This window comes from Andrena cerasifolii, chromosome 4 (genome assembly GCF_050908995.1).
Source record: "Andrena cerasifolii isolate SP2316 chromosome 4, iyAndCera1_principal, whole genome shotgun sequence".
NCBI classification, from domain to species: Eukaryota; Metazoa; Arthropoda; class Insecta; order Hymenoptera; family Andrenidae; genus Andrena; species Andrena cerasifolii.
This window is the reverse complement of record NC_135121.1, coordinates 9030980-9044974: the sequence shown is the minus strand read 5'-3', so window position 1 is coordinate 9044974 and position 13995 is coordinate 9030980. Positions and strand designations below refer to the sequence as shown.

Genomic DNA, 13995 nt, shown 5'->3' with positions numbered 1-13995 from the left:
TTACGTTTCCACGCATTGTGTTCCAGGAACTGCCCACGCGCAGCGCGTTTAGTACCTCCCCGAGAAAAGCGTAGGAAGTCAGCGCCGCGATGACTGGCGGGGGCAATGGTTTCAAGCACGACTCAGCGCCGCCAGAAACGTCGCGACATTGCCCAGCTACGTCTCTTCCTCGCACGAACTCGAAGGAACACCACCAGAAATATCCAACTGCTGGCTGAGCTTGCCACCCCCGTCATCTCGGCTTTGCCCGCGAACGTTTCGACGTGGGCACGACCCACCGTCCGTAGATTCCGGCGCAAGATAGAGCTCATGACGTTGCATCAGCATCGGCCCGTGAAATTGCGTTTCACCGATATTTACCCAGCCTCGACCGGTCGCTGCTGCCACGTCGGCGACGCCGTCCGAGCGCCTCGGCGTCAAAGCGGCCAATCCTCTTCGCTCGAACGACGACCACCCTTCGCAGCTTTCGACCAGCTAGCCCGTGTATCGATTCCAGCCAGTCGCCTGTTATTCCCACGCAACACGGTGGCCTGGCGATTTGCATTTAGGGCCGGCCGGGCCGCTAGTGTCCGCGGCAGGTGTGAAAGTTGGACGCCTGCTTGGAACGTACACCGGAACACTCCGCGGTCTCGCGCTTCGACCGATCGATCTATGGCGATTCTGCGTTGCAGCTCAAAGACTCGGCGAATGTTTGTTGCCGCCGCGGTCTGGATACGCGCGGCCCAACAGCCGGGAGAAATGATCTTCCTCTGGAAAAGGAAGATGGTGGTTCAGTCGTTGTCTCGCGACGTCTAAAGGGAAACGGTGCGACTGTTTTAAGGTGCGAATCCACGAGGAGAGGAGACTAAACACTAGAGCAACAACTAAACGTGATTAACTCGGCGCGAGGCGGTGCTGGGTAAAATTTACCACAGAGGCGCCAGTTGCGAAAATACGAGGACTGTTTGAGTTTTCGTTACAATTTTTTAAAGAACTTTAATACAGTTTTTAAGATACTTCATAGATTTTGTTTCATTCTGAAAACACTGTACTTTGACATAAACGTTACAAAGTTAAACAGAAATATTCTGAAATCGTGGTTTTTTGCGTTTCAATTTTGGGTGTTTTTGACTCGGTAGCGACAACCTGTGTTGCAATATGGGGTGTGCCTCCCGCCGGGTTAACGGGAATAGTCGCGAGAGATGAGATTTTTGATAGTACATCATGGAACTTGTCTCGTGAAAGTCTAATTTCATGAAACTAGTGGCAAAATAATTTTAAAAATAATGAAATAATTGCTTGGTGAGATTAAAGTCCCATGTGGGACATGATATACTTTGTCTCGTCGTGGATTCGCAGCTTTGGAGTAGTTTCTAGGGTGTGCTGGGTTATCTGATGCAATTGGATAGCACTGCGATATTATACAATATGAAGCGACAAAGAATTTCTAACAAGCTTAAAAAGAATTTTCGTTCTAGCCAGAGGTAGAGTTTCCATGCATTCCCTCCCTGCACGGACGATAAAGGACGCGATCCCCCGTTTTATTAGAATCGTCCATCATTTGCTCTGGGTCAGTGAAGTAATCCTGGCATCTCCGGTTCTCTCTCGTTGCAGGTGGGCGACAGGGACACGCTCACGTCCGTGGCCGCGAGGTTCGACACAACGCCGTCCGAGCTGAGCAAATTGAACAGGCTCGGAAGTACTTTCATTTATCCTGGCCAGCAATTGTGTGTACCGGCGAAAGGAGAAGGTCGACCAGGAGGCGGAACGACCGGCGACGCGCCCAGCCCGGATCCTTGCCACGACCACGAGTCCCAGGATGACCTACCTCCGGAGGAAAAAGGTAACTTTTCCTTCCTGCCACTCCGCTCGTTGCTTTTTCCCATTACCAGCGGCTATCGGCCGGGCTCTAAAACGAATCGAGTTTAAAATTCCCCGTTTTCTGGTTCACGGGAGTAGCGCGTGCCCCTAAATTCTCGCTTGAAATTTTCTCAACGTCCCGCGCAGCTAATTCACCGTCCCATTTAAGGGGTTATACCTAGCCAGGCGGCCGAAAAGAGGCGAATATTTGTGAATTTTTTTTTAAGAAGCGGAAGCGTATATTTATACAAAACCTTTTGCGCTTAAAGGAGCAACATTTAAAGAACATTTGGTAATTTTTTCGTTGAAAAATATATACGTTTATAATAAAATAACAACCCACATCCAAGAAGCCTTTTTAAACATTTGCTTTTGCGGTGAACACTGCCACTCGGAACCAGATTATCTAAAATCAAGAAACAAAAAAGATTTCGTTAGTATATTAATGTAGCTTCCGATTAACGGAGGGAATTTTCGAAATATTAATTTAAAATAAAATGGCGGCTATTTAAAGTTGAAATCCTGATTTTTTCGTGCAAAAATAAAATCAGGATCTCAACGTAAATATTTTTGTACGAAAAAATTACCAAATATTCTTTAAATGGTGCTCTTTTAAGTGCAAAAAGTTCTGTGACAATATATACTTCCGCTTTTTCAAAAAAAGCTTTTTATTTAGCTTCACTTGTGAGTTCGATAGTTGGTTTGCTAGGATGAAATCTTGTAAGCAAATTTTGACCCAATTCCACATATCCGATCGACTTAAAACTTCGCATACATACGCATTTCCGATGACAATACAATATTTTCACTAAAAAGCATAAAATTTATAGTAAGAATTTTTTAAAAAAAAACAACGAAAAGAATTTAATGTAGATAATAAAGATTAAAATTCGCGACAACTAAGGAGCATAGAATAATTCTTATCTAGTCAATTTTGCGCTCCACGCTTTTATATTTAGTCATGAAGGAATTATTCTAAGCCAGTCATTTAGTGGTATCAAAATTATCTTCTTCTATTTTAGTACATTTTAATAAAAGCTGGTGTTTAAAAAAATTTTTTTTTACTATAATTCTACATTGATCTTCGAGTGATAAGGGAGCCGAAAGTGCTCTGTAAATTTTTTAGAAATCGTAACAGTACTATACGTTAGTAATATAAGTCTGAACTAGGTGAAGGTAACGGAGAAATCGTTAACTGTTCATAAAAATTCGTTATGTCATCGCGGTTGGTAATTGTCTAACAATAGCGTATTCGGACAGTTGCACTGATGCGCAGTGAGTGTGAACTTTTTCGCTTCCGATTGGCTAAAACAGGCTAAAATTCGCACTCAGTGCGTACCAATGCAACCGTCCGTAGAAACACTATAATCAGAGTCTGGCCACGAGAAGGCCACTTTTGATTGGCCCTACATTTTTCGTCTAATCCCGCTGATTTTTAAATCTGTCAATTATTCCAATCTTAATTGTAATACATTTTTGCAAAAGGGTGCTGCACATGCACCCATTTTGTATGAATCAATCGCAATTAGAATTTCTTGATATACCTGTGTATATACCTATTTACGTGAAGTATGTAAACAGAAGTAAAATACCGCCATAAACGTAAGAGTTGTTAAGAGTGGTTAAGAGTGAAATGGTGAATATCTCTTTCTCTCTCGTAGGATTTAGCCCAAACATGGCGGACAGTGGCACGTGGCCAGACTGATTATAGTGTTTCTAACCGTCCGGATACACTGTAATGCTTTATTACATGGAAACTCGTGTCAGCGAAATATTATATAGCATGGCATTACTATGTACCGCATGTTCGAAGTCTTTGACGTAACGAGCCCAGCGCCCAAGTCGCATCCTACCTTCGTGTGTGCAACAGACAGGCATTAATATTCGACGCGACACCTCGCGTGCCCAGATACAAATCGGGTCCCAATTCATCTTGATATTTGGCCAGGTGAGTCAATTCGACTCACCTGAATGCATCGCGATCGGCTGTCTGTTACATTATTCATGGGACGGGCTCCTGTTAATCTTCCCGCGGATTATGGCGACCAGACAATCGTCAGCAATCGTTAGAACGCGAACTCGACAATCTCGGTCGCAAGTTAGAAATTCGCGCGGTCGAGGTAGAAACAAAAATAGCTCGCGTAATGCGGTAATTACGCGATCGATAAAACGTATGCGCGGCGAATTGTTAAATGTTTCAATGGATCGTCCACGGAGCAGTAATTACATTAGAGGGGTAACTGTCAGAGACTTCGCGATTTAGGAAGATTGAAAATTCGCCAATTGGTGGCGCCACGTAATGTTCGTTCGCGCGCAGCTCGATGCCAGTAACATTAATTTCGGAGAACAGGATTCAACGTAGAATTCAAAAGACCAGAGTGTCCGTTTGTAAGGAATTTAATTGGTTTATGCAAAAATAGTGTGCAGCTTTTACGCGATCCTGGCACGAGGAAACAGAGAGAAGCGACGATCGATTGTCCGCGAGTTCTACGCGTCTGTTTTATACTTATACTATGTACTATATACTGTTCTATACACTTTAGAAAATTTCGGTCCCAAATTTCCAGGAAACATTCATGACATATCACTGAAAATAAGAATTTTTTTATCTTTTTCGCATATTTCGGTATATGCCCGCCCCCTAAATGTTAAAAAAATAGTCCTCGAAAATAAAAATTCCATTTTCTTGTTCGCCGTCATAAATAAAAAGTGTTCTAGAAGCATTTAAACTTTCAAAATTTTTAGGATATAATTATTATCTACATTCCTCGCGTTTTACTATATTCTATCTTTCTCCTGTCGAAGTTGCAGTCTCATCTTGATTTGCTTATATACGAATTCGGTGACATATTCTTTCTTCATAAAAGAACATATTTCCTGCATGGAGTTTTTTTTTAAATCTTTGCTATATAAAACCAATGAGAATTGTTAATTCGTATGTACTGGAATGCATGAAATTTTATTCGCGTGCCTGTTGTTATGCCGCTCGATATGTATAGTACAGTAGTATTATGCGTCAGCTGATCGGCGTCGCGATGTAAACTATAGAAGCAATATGGCGCCGTTATATATATATACACGACGCATAACCTATATTCCGACAGAAAATGTGCGATGCACGCTGTTTTAAGGGTGTATTGGACCTATCTTCAAAATGGTACCAAGTTGATGAAAATTTGTGAGGTTGTTCTTTCCAATCTTCCTGATGTGCTCCAAAAATTTTAAACGAATTCTCTGAATGATTGCTGAGTTACAACGATTTTGATTTTCACTGATTTCACACGTACTCTTATGGAAAGAGACGACCTTTACAGATAAAACAGCTGAAAAAATGTTGAAGAAATAGTACGAATGTTTTCAATTTTTTTTTACATGTAGCATATAGGTAGATGAAAACATCTGCCAAGTTTCAATTGTTTTCACTGTATCGTTTTAATGAAATAAATTATAACTTGAGAAAATTGTGAATTCAGGGCATTTTCACTGGCAAAAATTTAGCAAATAATGCTTGAGAAATTCAAGTATTTCAAGTTTCATATTCTTTTGTCTAATATTGTACGTCCAATACATCCTTAACAGTAGATGACGTACGAATGTTATCATAATGGGATCATTTGACGATGTCAATATCGATGCCATTACCTAGGAATTCAATTGCATAAAGTATCTCGATAACACGGCTCTGTTTGTAACCAAATATTGATGGAGAAGTAGTAGTTTATTTCCTGCCCAAGCGATACATATAGGATGGTTTGTTTGCTTCGTCTTTCCAACATGGGTGGGTTACGTTTCATGTTTGCAGTAAACTTAGAGAGGCAAATTGTTAATAAGACAATACTCGGTTGAGTTCATTCGGAGATCTAATGGCGTATCGTAATTTGCAGAGCTGTTGGACAACTTGAGGCCGGTGTCACCTAAGCCGAGCCATTTGGAACGAGTGAAGACACCTCTTGGCATTAGGAATACGGTGATACAAGAGGAAGAGCAACCGTTTAGAGAGAGATTTCTAAAAATCGATGTCCGCCATATCACAGATGGCCAGGTACGTCTCGTGTTTGGCTTACTTTCTCTTTGTTAGATCCTCTTATGTTTCCGTACTGACCCTGTGTCCTTGTTTCCAGGGTGTCGTCGAGGGAGTCTTACTAGTTACCCCGAACGCAGTGATGTTTGATCCGAATGTCATGGATCGACTCGTAGTGGAACGTGGAGCTGAATCTTACGGAGTAATTGTACCGATGGAGTTTGTGGTGAACGCTGCTATTTATTACGACATCGCGCATATGCGTGTCGGACACACGGAATCTGGGAGTTTAGAGAAGAAGCCCGAGATTTATTACATGAAGAAACCCCCTCAAATCGATGATCGGAAATGCCAGTCGCCGGGGAAGGATGAGAATTTCCCGGAGCTAGTGGCGGACGATAGTGAGAGCGTGTGCAGCTATACCGAGAGAGACGGAGATGCTTTTCCAAAGGCCTTCGAGAGAGACCTCGTCACTCCCACTAATCTTCAGAATGTACGTTAAATTTTAGCATACTTCTTGCGCGATATATGTCGTACGATGAATTGAAGCTTAACGATCGTCTGGTTTCGTTCATCTCGCAGGAAGAAAACTCGACGACAACCAAAGATAAAGAGAAAGAGACAGAGACTAAAGATGCCTGCGGTGGCGGCCAAGCAAGTAGAACGTTAGAGGAGCGTAGACGTTCTATGCTTGACCATCACTGGGCAGTTCCTAGTAAGGATCGGTGTACAATATCGGTGGAAGACGAACAGCAGGATACCTTGAGTTTCGACAAGGTCGGTTTCTGAACGTTATCTGAATTTAACGCCGATGGTGGCTGATTGAAATGTGAATGTTCATTCGGTTGAATATCGTTTTGCAGACCGACTCCGCGAAATCGAAGACGATTCCCGAAGACGAAGAAGGATCTCTAGTCAAATTGTCATGCCACGACTCTGGTATCGACATTCGTGACCCTAATCCCCCTTTCCCAGTAGTTCAGCCTATCCCCTCAAAGAAAGTATACTCAGACGCAGATATTGTCTTATCTTCAGATTGGGTACCTCCTATTACTATTGCCCCGACGAACATTACAACTGATTCGCTAGACACTGGCTCTGCCATTAACGGCAGAAAGAAGGCGAGTTCGGTATCTTTTAGCTTAGACAGTAATCCGGAGGAACCCGAGAAAGATGAAGAACACAAAGACGACGACAAACAAGAAACTCGTAGGAATAAGGTACTGTCGGCCTCTCGCTATCTTTTTAATCACGGTATTCTCATTCAGATGTCGCGTGACCGTTCTTTTTTTTCCCGCAGATGTTGAAACGATTGTCGTATCCTTTGTCGTGGATGGAAGGGCTAACCGGCGAGAAGGAGGACGAAAATAAGTCTGGATCTGATAAAGTTTCAAGCCTCCCTAACAGCGCGGATTCTCATCACTCTTCTGTCTTCAGTAAAGTATTCTCAAGGTGAGGATCCTTGCTTCGCCCATATCATAGAGCCTTTGAGAATACATTTTTTCCCCCAATAATCTCTTTACGTGATACTAACATCTGTTTCTGTAAAATTAATGATGCGCTTCTATTTCTCACTTTTCTATTCATCTGTGTTAGGAATGAGTAACTATCTTTTGAAAAGTTTCTTTACACTTCATGCACGGGGAAGATCGAGTCCAACGATTGATCTTCCTTTACATGGTGTTTATTTGTACCACGTGTGATCGCTTTTCTGCTGAGGCTATTCATAATGAGGCTGGCCGTATAGATTTCAAGAGCTCTGTCGTTCCGAGGAACGGGTTTCGCTGTGAATGCTCCGAAGTTTATTAAAGCATTAGAATATTCATTAGTTATTTGCGCCTAGAAAGCGAGCGGCTTGTTGCATTTGCGAAACGCGCGTTGGGATATGTGTTTCTTTAAATTGCGGAAGGGAGTGTCGGCTCCGGCAAGGGACCGCTGACGTGTGAGATTTTACAGCCCGGTCCACAAGTTGTCCTCGAGTAGCGTAAAATACCATCATAGTCTGTTCCTTCGTTTAGAATGGAGGAACGTGAGAAAGTATTGGAGAAATGTCCGGTATAAGTTTCAGTCTGACTGTGATGGTAAATGTCTGTGTTTAATTAAAGCTTTACTGTCGTTTCTACTGTAACTAACAAAGAATATGTAATGGTGGTGGATATAAGCTCGCCGATCAACCTGGTGAGTGACTTTAGCTCGGGCCTGTTTGCTAAAACTCCCAGCGAAGAGAGTGGTGGGGGCGGTAGGCCCGGAGGGACACCTCCGCTTACCGCCTCCTCTCTCTCCCAGGACTCCAGCAATCCTCAGTTTTCACCTGGTCCAGGAGGGCTTATGGGGTGAGTTTGGGCCCGGTCCATCATCAACCAGCAAATTGTTGTATCCACTTCTGCCAACGGCCTCCTTATCTCCCCGCTGTGCCCACTCATTATCTCTGACTCGCTATTCTGCAGGGTGTAAAGGCCGTAACAGTCACGATTCTCACGGACGAATCTGCGCATTCGAATTGGAGGATGTTCGCTCGGAACAACTCCGTCGATCCAAGCGTGCAAGTCCACCGTCCAAACCCACGACCATTGCTCTCTCTACACCCTGCACCTTTGAATTCTGGTATCGTTTAAGCGTTTATCTCGTTAGATCTTAGTTTCGTGTCCACGTCTCGACTCGTTCCTGTAACTCTCCAAGGCAGATACATTCACGTTGTCTATTCTTTTCCAACAATTCTTTCCGCAGTAGAGTTAACGTACGGTTTCTCCGTACAGTTGTTCTACTTGAACGCTTCTCACGAGACCACTATCCCGTTACTTTGCTGCTCCATTTATTTTCTTTCTTTCCCCCCAAGCCTTTCTCGGGATCGACCCTCCTCTCCCGCAAAACACCCTCTTGCTCCCGCTTCCAGGTAAACGTTACTGTACACCCCCGCCGGAAGCAACAAAGTTTACATTGCCGTTATTATACCGCTGTATGCAGTACCGCTTACAAAACAACCACACGACAACACACGAAAATCGAACACGGCGTTTTAGTGTCCCACCCCCGAGCAACCGCTCAAGTTTCTTTCTCACCGTGCATACAATGTTGGATACAATGTTTACCTTGAATGTTGTCTCCTCCCCCGTGTTATATATATCTCTCTCTCTCTCTATCTCTATCTCTGTCTATCTCGACTGTGCGTTGCTACACGATTACTCGAGCTCCTCGTCGCCATGAAATTACGGCGTACACGAGGGAATATCCACGCCGTGTGTGCCGCTCGTAATTTTGATGAGCGACTCAGGCGTCTACGAGCAGGCAATAACTTGGCCCCACGATTTCCTTCCAGGCGGTCTTCCGTGGGCACGTTCATCAGACAGCAGCCGTTGACATCCTCTGGCAGCAGCAGCGTCGACAGCAGCCGAGGCAGCAAAACCTCCACCAACGCTCCTCGATTGGATTACAGAAGCATGGTCTCCGTCGAGGACATGCCCGACCTGTTCGTCCCAGTCTCTCGTACGTATCGGGAACATATCGCTCTATATGTTGTTGGAATGACTGATTCAATGATCGTGGACACGTACCAAGGCAAACTCCCCTCACACTGAATACCATTCCATTGAATACCATTGGTTTCGTAGGAGTATTTGTAAAGGATGTTTATATTGGTCTGTGAAATTAATGGTTTTTGGAAAGGCTGGGAAGGAGGCTTGAACTTTTTAAATTCAACATGCTTTTTGAAGTTAAGTGGATGGCGTGATTTGTGCATGGGGCCATTATTAAGGGGTTGCCTACCGTCAGGAGGTAGAAAAAGAATCGAATCTTTGGGAATTTATTTCAGAAAGTACATGCATATTTTTATGCAATGGCTTTTGTATCCAGATGAGTAACACTTTAACAGGTTATTATATTATGTTTTGGTATGAAAATATTTAGTTATTGCACAATTACAACTGATTTCCCGGAAGCTGTTTTTACAAACATGTTTTGCGGTGACCAACATTATTCGGAACTGGGTTATCTGAAATAAACAAACGAAGAAGATTTAGTTAGTACAATAGTTTATTTAGTCTTTAATCGTTCCGTTTTATAAAATATTAATCTGGGACAAAATAGCAGATGTTTAAAGTGAAACGATCGATTTTCGTAGAAAAAACACTCATTTTTCATCCATAAAGTGTCCCTTATTCGAGTACGAAAACCACTGAAACAAATTCCCAAAGAATTGATTCTTTTTCTACCTCCTGACTGTAGGTAACCCCTTAAGACATTAGTGCTGATTGTGAAGCAGAGAATTGTGATAAAGAAACGAAAGTAGTTCTTGGAAACCGAAAGAATCGCCCAGTGTGCATAAAGCACGCCACTGAAAGGACACCCTTCACCCTGCGAGGGATCGATAATTCCATAATTAATTACACGTAGCCACGAATACATGTAACTGAAGCGGCGATAAATGCGGCAAACGATTACATATCACGCACTGCACTCGCTCGTATGTATAGACGGCTTCTTAAACTCTGTTACTTTCTTAGCGCGTTATTCTTCCTTCATTCGAATTTTGAACGCCTTTGGAGTCGATCGCAGGCTACTCTGTCTCCGCGAAAGATGTTATCGGTAAAGAAAAAACAGCATCCAGAAGCAATTTCACAGTTCCTCGCAGAAAAGTGCAGTCACCAAACGCGCTTGGTTAACGTAGTTTCGATATTCTATACATGGTTTTCAAACATCTGTCATTACCAGTTTTACATCTGATTGTACCTTTACGCGCCCTTCCACGAATCTGTGTCGGGGGAGTCCCGTTTCGACGCAGGAAGGATTGAAGTTGCCCCAAGCGTTTCGAGTGCTTGACACAGATCCGAGGAACGGCTCACTCGTACCATGACCAGTTGGCTTGGACTGTAGGCTTGGTCACACGGCAATCCTAGAGTCCAGCCACGAGTCTCTTCGTCGCGAAGTTCATTCCTGTTACTGTAAGGGGGACTTGTGCCTCCGCAAATTTAGAAATCCTTTGCGCCACATCTCGAGGCTCCCGCTTGTAGCTTATCGCGGAACAGAGGGTCTTATCTTTCACCCACGTGTCATCGAGCTTTTATCAATTCAGCTGTCCCGAATGTGCGCAAGGGGTTTCGCAACCGACTGTCTCCAACGAATTCATACTAATACAGTAATGTCATATGTTTTGTTGCCCCTCTAGTCCAAGCACCTAATTTTCCCGATCTCGAAGGCCTCGGTAGGTTCATACTGTATTAGCTTGTTTCTCCCCCTCGTATCACGTCCTTCCTCAGACGCATTAGTTCGCAATTCTTAATTGTCGCCTACATTTTCGTTTCTCGTCGGGGGACCAGACTACTCGAGCTCTCCCGACGAACTTTCGCCCGTCCCGATACCGTTCAGTTCACCACTGCACACGCACCACTATCTAATTTACACCTACCTCGAATCGTACAGTGCTCTGACCACTGATCTCGATCACCACCACAACATATCAGCATTCGACACAACCTCTGGTCTCACACTCTTCCCCCGTGTATCTACTGCGATGTTCTGTCTACGCCTCGTACGTCTGATTGTACTGTGTCTGTCTATTCTGCATCCGTCGATGATCGCGGCGAACTCGTAACAAGCCTCGAAACGAACGTTAGAAGTGGTACCTCTAGACAATTAACAAACACCTTCTGCAACGTCAAATTGGCCCCTTGGAACAACCTAATTTCTTGCGAGCAAATCTTCTACAGCATGAGCAGAGTGGAAAGATACTAGAATGGCCTGTTTCTAGCGGACTTCTCTATATGCACGCAGTACATACTATCAGCCACCTGTGCGATGCTTCTATTTTCAGATACTCTCCGAAAAAGGCTTCTTAGTAGGGAATCCAATCCCGGGCTCCCGGCTGTTTTCTGGATTCTGAAACTCCCGGGATTTGATATATCAAGTTATAACCAAGGGCGGATTCAGAGGGAGGCGATAGGGGCGATCGCACCCCTCTCCCAAGAGTAATAAAATAGAAAAATATTATGACACTGTGTGTTATTCTGTATAAATATTTAATGTGGATGTAATTGTTTAGGTTATAGTATCAAATAGAGATATTAAAATATAAATTACAAGGAAATTTTAAATCCTGTAAAATAAGATTAAAAAATGTACTTTCACATATTTCGCCCCCTCCAAGAAAGGCTTCTGAATCCGCCACTGGTTATAACTTATCCCGAGAATTTTTAAAAACGTAAATTACTTTATGGACAACTGAAAAATATAGAAATGGAATCCAAAAAACAGCCGGGGTCCCGGGATTGAATTCCCTACTTCTTAGGTACATTTCTGTTTTTCCCTTTTCCCCTGTATACCGGATATGCGCACATCACACGGGAGATGTACCTCGTTGAATATGAATGTTACGTATCTTGTACAAAGAAAGTCGCGTGCATTCGACTATGGAGGTATCGTGTAACGAATATCGACAAAGTCGGATTGCAAAGAAGGAAATGGAAAAACTGAATCAAGGGTGTTGGATATGTGTTACGTTGAATTGTTCTGTCGCGTTACGTAGAGCTCATACCACGGCCAGCTCGTCCGTGCAAGGATCCTCCGCTGTACCTGAGACTGCGAACTGGAAGGCCCAAAGATAAGAAGATTCCACGATCCACGCCTATCATGAGCTACGGGAAGAAGAAGCTGAGGCCTGAGTACTGGTTCGGCATACCGCGCAACAGGTGAGCCACTTTGCCTGCATTCTGCATTTCAATCCCTCTTCGAACTGCACACGTGCCAGTCAGCACGTAGTCGCAAGTAGTAGCAGTCTGCAACAGCTCAGGCAGCGATCCTTTATCTCACTTGTCTCCGTTTTTACATGCAAAAGGCAAGGGGGATGTCTCCGAAGATATTGAAATGCCCAACCGACCCACACAGACTAGCCAGCGAATTGAAATTATTCTGGCTGAATGTATAGCGTAGTACAAAGGAGAATATAATCAGTAAGTACAGTGGACGAGATCGGAATCGTCCACCTTCAACAAGGATCACGAGAGTGGAGCTTTCTCGAAACCCATTTGTAGTCCGAAAAATTCAGGACCAGGGGGAATATTTCTGTACGACGTTTCCAAGAGAACGGGACGAACGAATCCGGTTGAAGTTTATTTTTGTAATTGTGAACCGAGAGGCGGCCAGAAATTACGATCGACCACGTGGCTCGCTGCAGCAGTCACAAAAATAGATCTCGACTATGCCGGGGGTTCGCTATTTATAATCGCTCCTCCTGACTTCTCGTTGAAGTTTGTCAACACCAGGCGACACCGATTACTCGTCCATCGTAATTCATCCATGTCACTGTTACGAGCCGAGGCTGAGGGCAATGAGATTGGCGGCTGCGAGGTTGAGGATCGAGTTTGTTTGTTAGAGTTTGTTAGTAACGGACGAACCGGTGCTTGGATAACACTGGGAGCCACTAGGAGGTTGGAAAGCGTGGATCAACCGGTGCCTGGCTAACCCCGGGACGGGGTTACTTACTACTTAACGTAGTGCATTTGAAATGAGCCCCCGAGTGTGGATTCATGGCCCTTTTTATACAGTGAAATTCGGCTAGAAAGTAGTAGGGACATGAATGCCTTCAATTGAATATTAGGTTTTCGGGGTAAACTCGGTTGCATCACACCACTGCAGGAAACGATGACCCCGCCGGGTCACTGCATTCCGGACACCCGAAAGGGTTAAAAAGTCAAAGATAGGTCTGCGTACGTAACATCGCATACTGGGGAAATATTTTGCAGCGCTGATAGTGAAATTCTCTGGAACCGGTTACTCGAACGTGATAGAGCATTCTTGGCGATCGCAGTTTAATTTCAGTAGATATTCGAGTCGAAGACAAGTTCAGTTCACAACCTTGAACCTCCGTAGACCTCGTCTAAATTAATTAACCATCTCCGATAGCCATTCAGAGTTCGCACCTCTACTAAGCTCTTAAAGCTCTCCGAACCCCCTAAGCTCTCTACCCTAAATTCAAAATTCATATCGCACCTTTTCCTCAGTCGTCAAAATGCCCCCTTCTTGAGCATACCGGTGAAGTTTTGACGCACTAGCGTTTCAGCGAGTACACGTGAACCAGCGAGCGAGAGTCGTCACGTGACGCGCGCCAAGTCATTCGGCGTATCATCGAACGTGCTAGTAGCCTC

The 13995-nt window shown here is 44.1% G+C and overlaps 1 protein-coding gene across 11 annotated transcripts in view; it reads left to right on the top strand.

Annotated features, from left to right (window-relative positions):
- The window catches only part of Mtd (TLD domain-containing protein mustard), a 186224-nt gene that overhangs the window by 141368 nt on the left and 30861 nt on the right, over nt 1-13995 (top strand). For 7 of the 11 annotated variants that reach the window (XM_076810646.1, XM_076810644.1, XM_076810643.1 and 4 more), the window contains 9 exons: nt 1594-1822; nt 5724-5881; nt 5961-6353; nt 6443-6637; nt 6724-7080; nt 7161-7312; nt 8023-8193; nt 9177-9343; nt 12378-12540. In XM_076810646.1, the coding sequence (XP_076666761.1) occupies nt 1594-1822; nt 5724-5881; nt 5961-6353; nt 6443-6637; nt 6724-7080; nt 7161-7312; nt 8023-8193; nt 9177-9343; nt 12378-12540 (1985 nt within the window). The remainder of the gene's footprint in view (nt 1-1593; nt 1823-5723; nt 5882-5960; nt 6354-6442; nt 6638-6723; nt 7081-7160; nt 7313-8022; nt 8194-9176; nt 9344-12377; nt 12541-13995) is intronic. The other 4 variants (XM_076810650.1, XM_076810641.1, XM_076810640.1 and 1 more) reach the window with 2 other exon arrangements.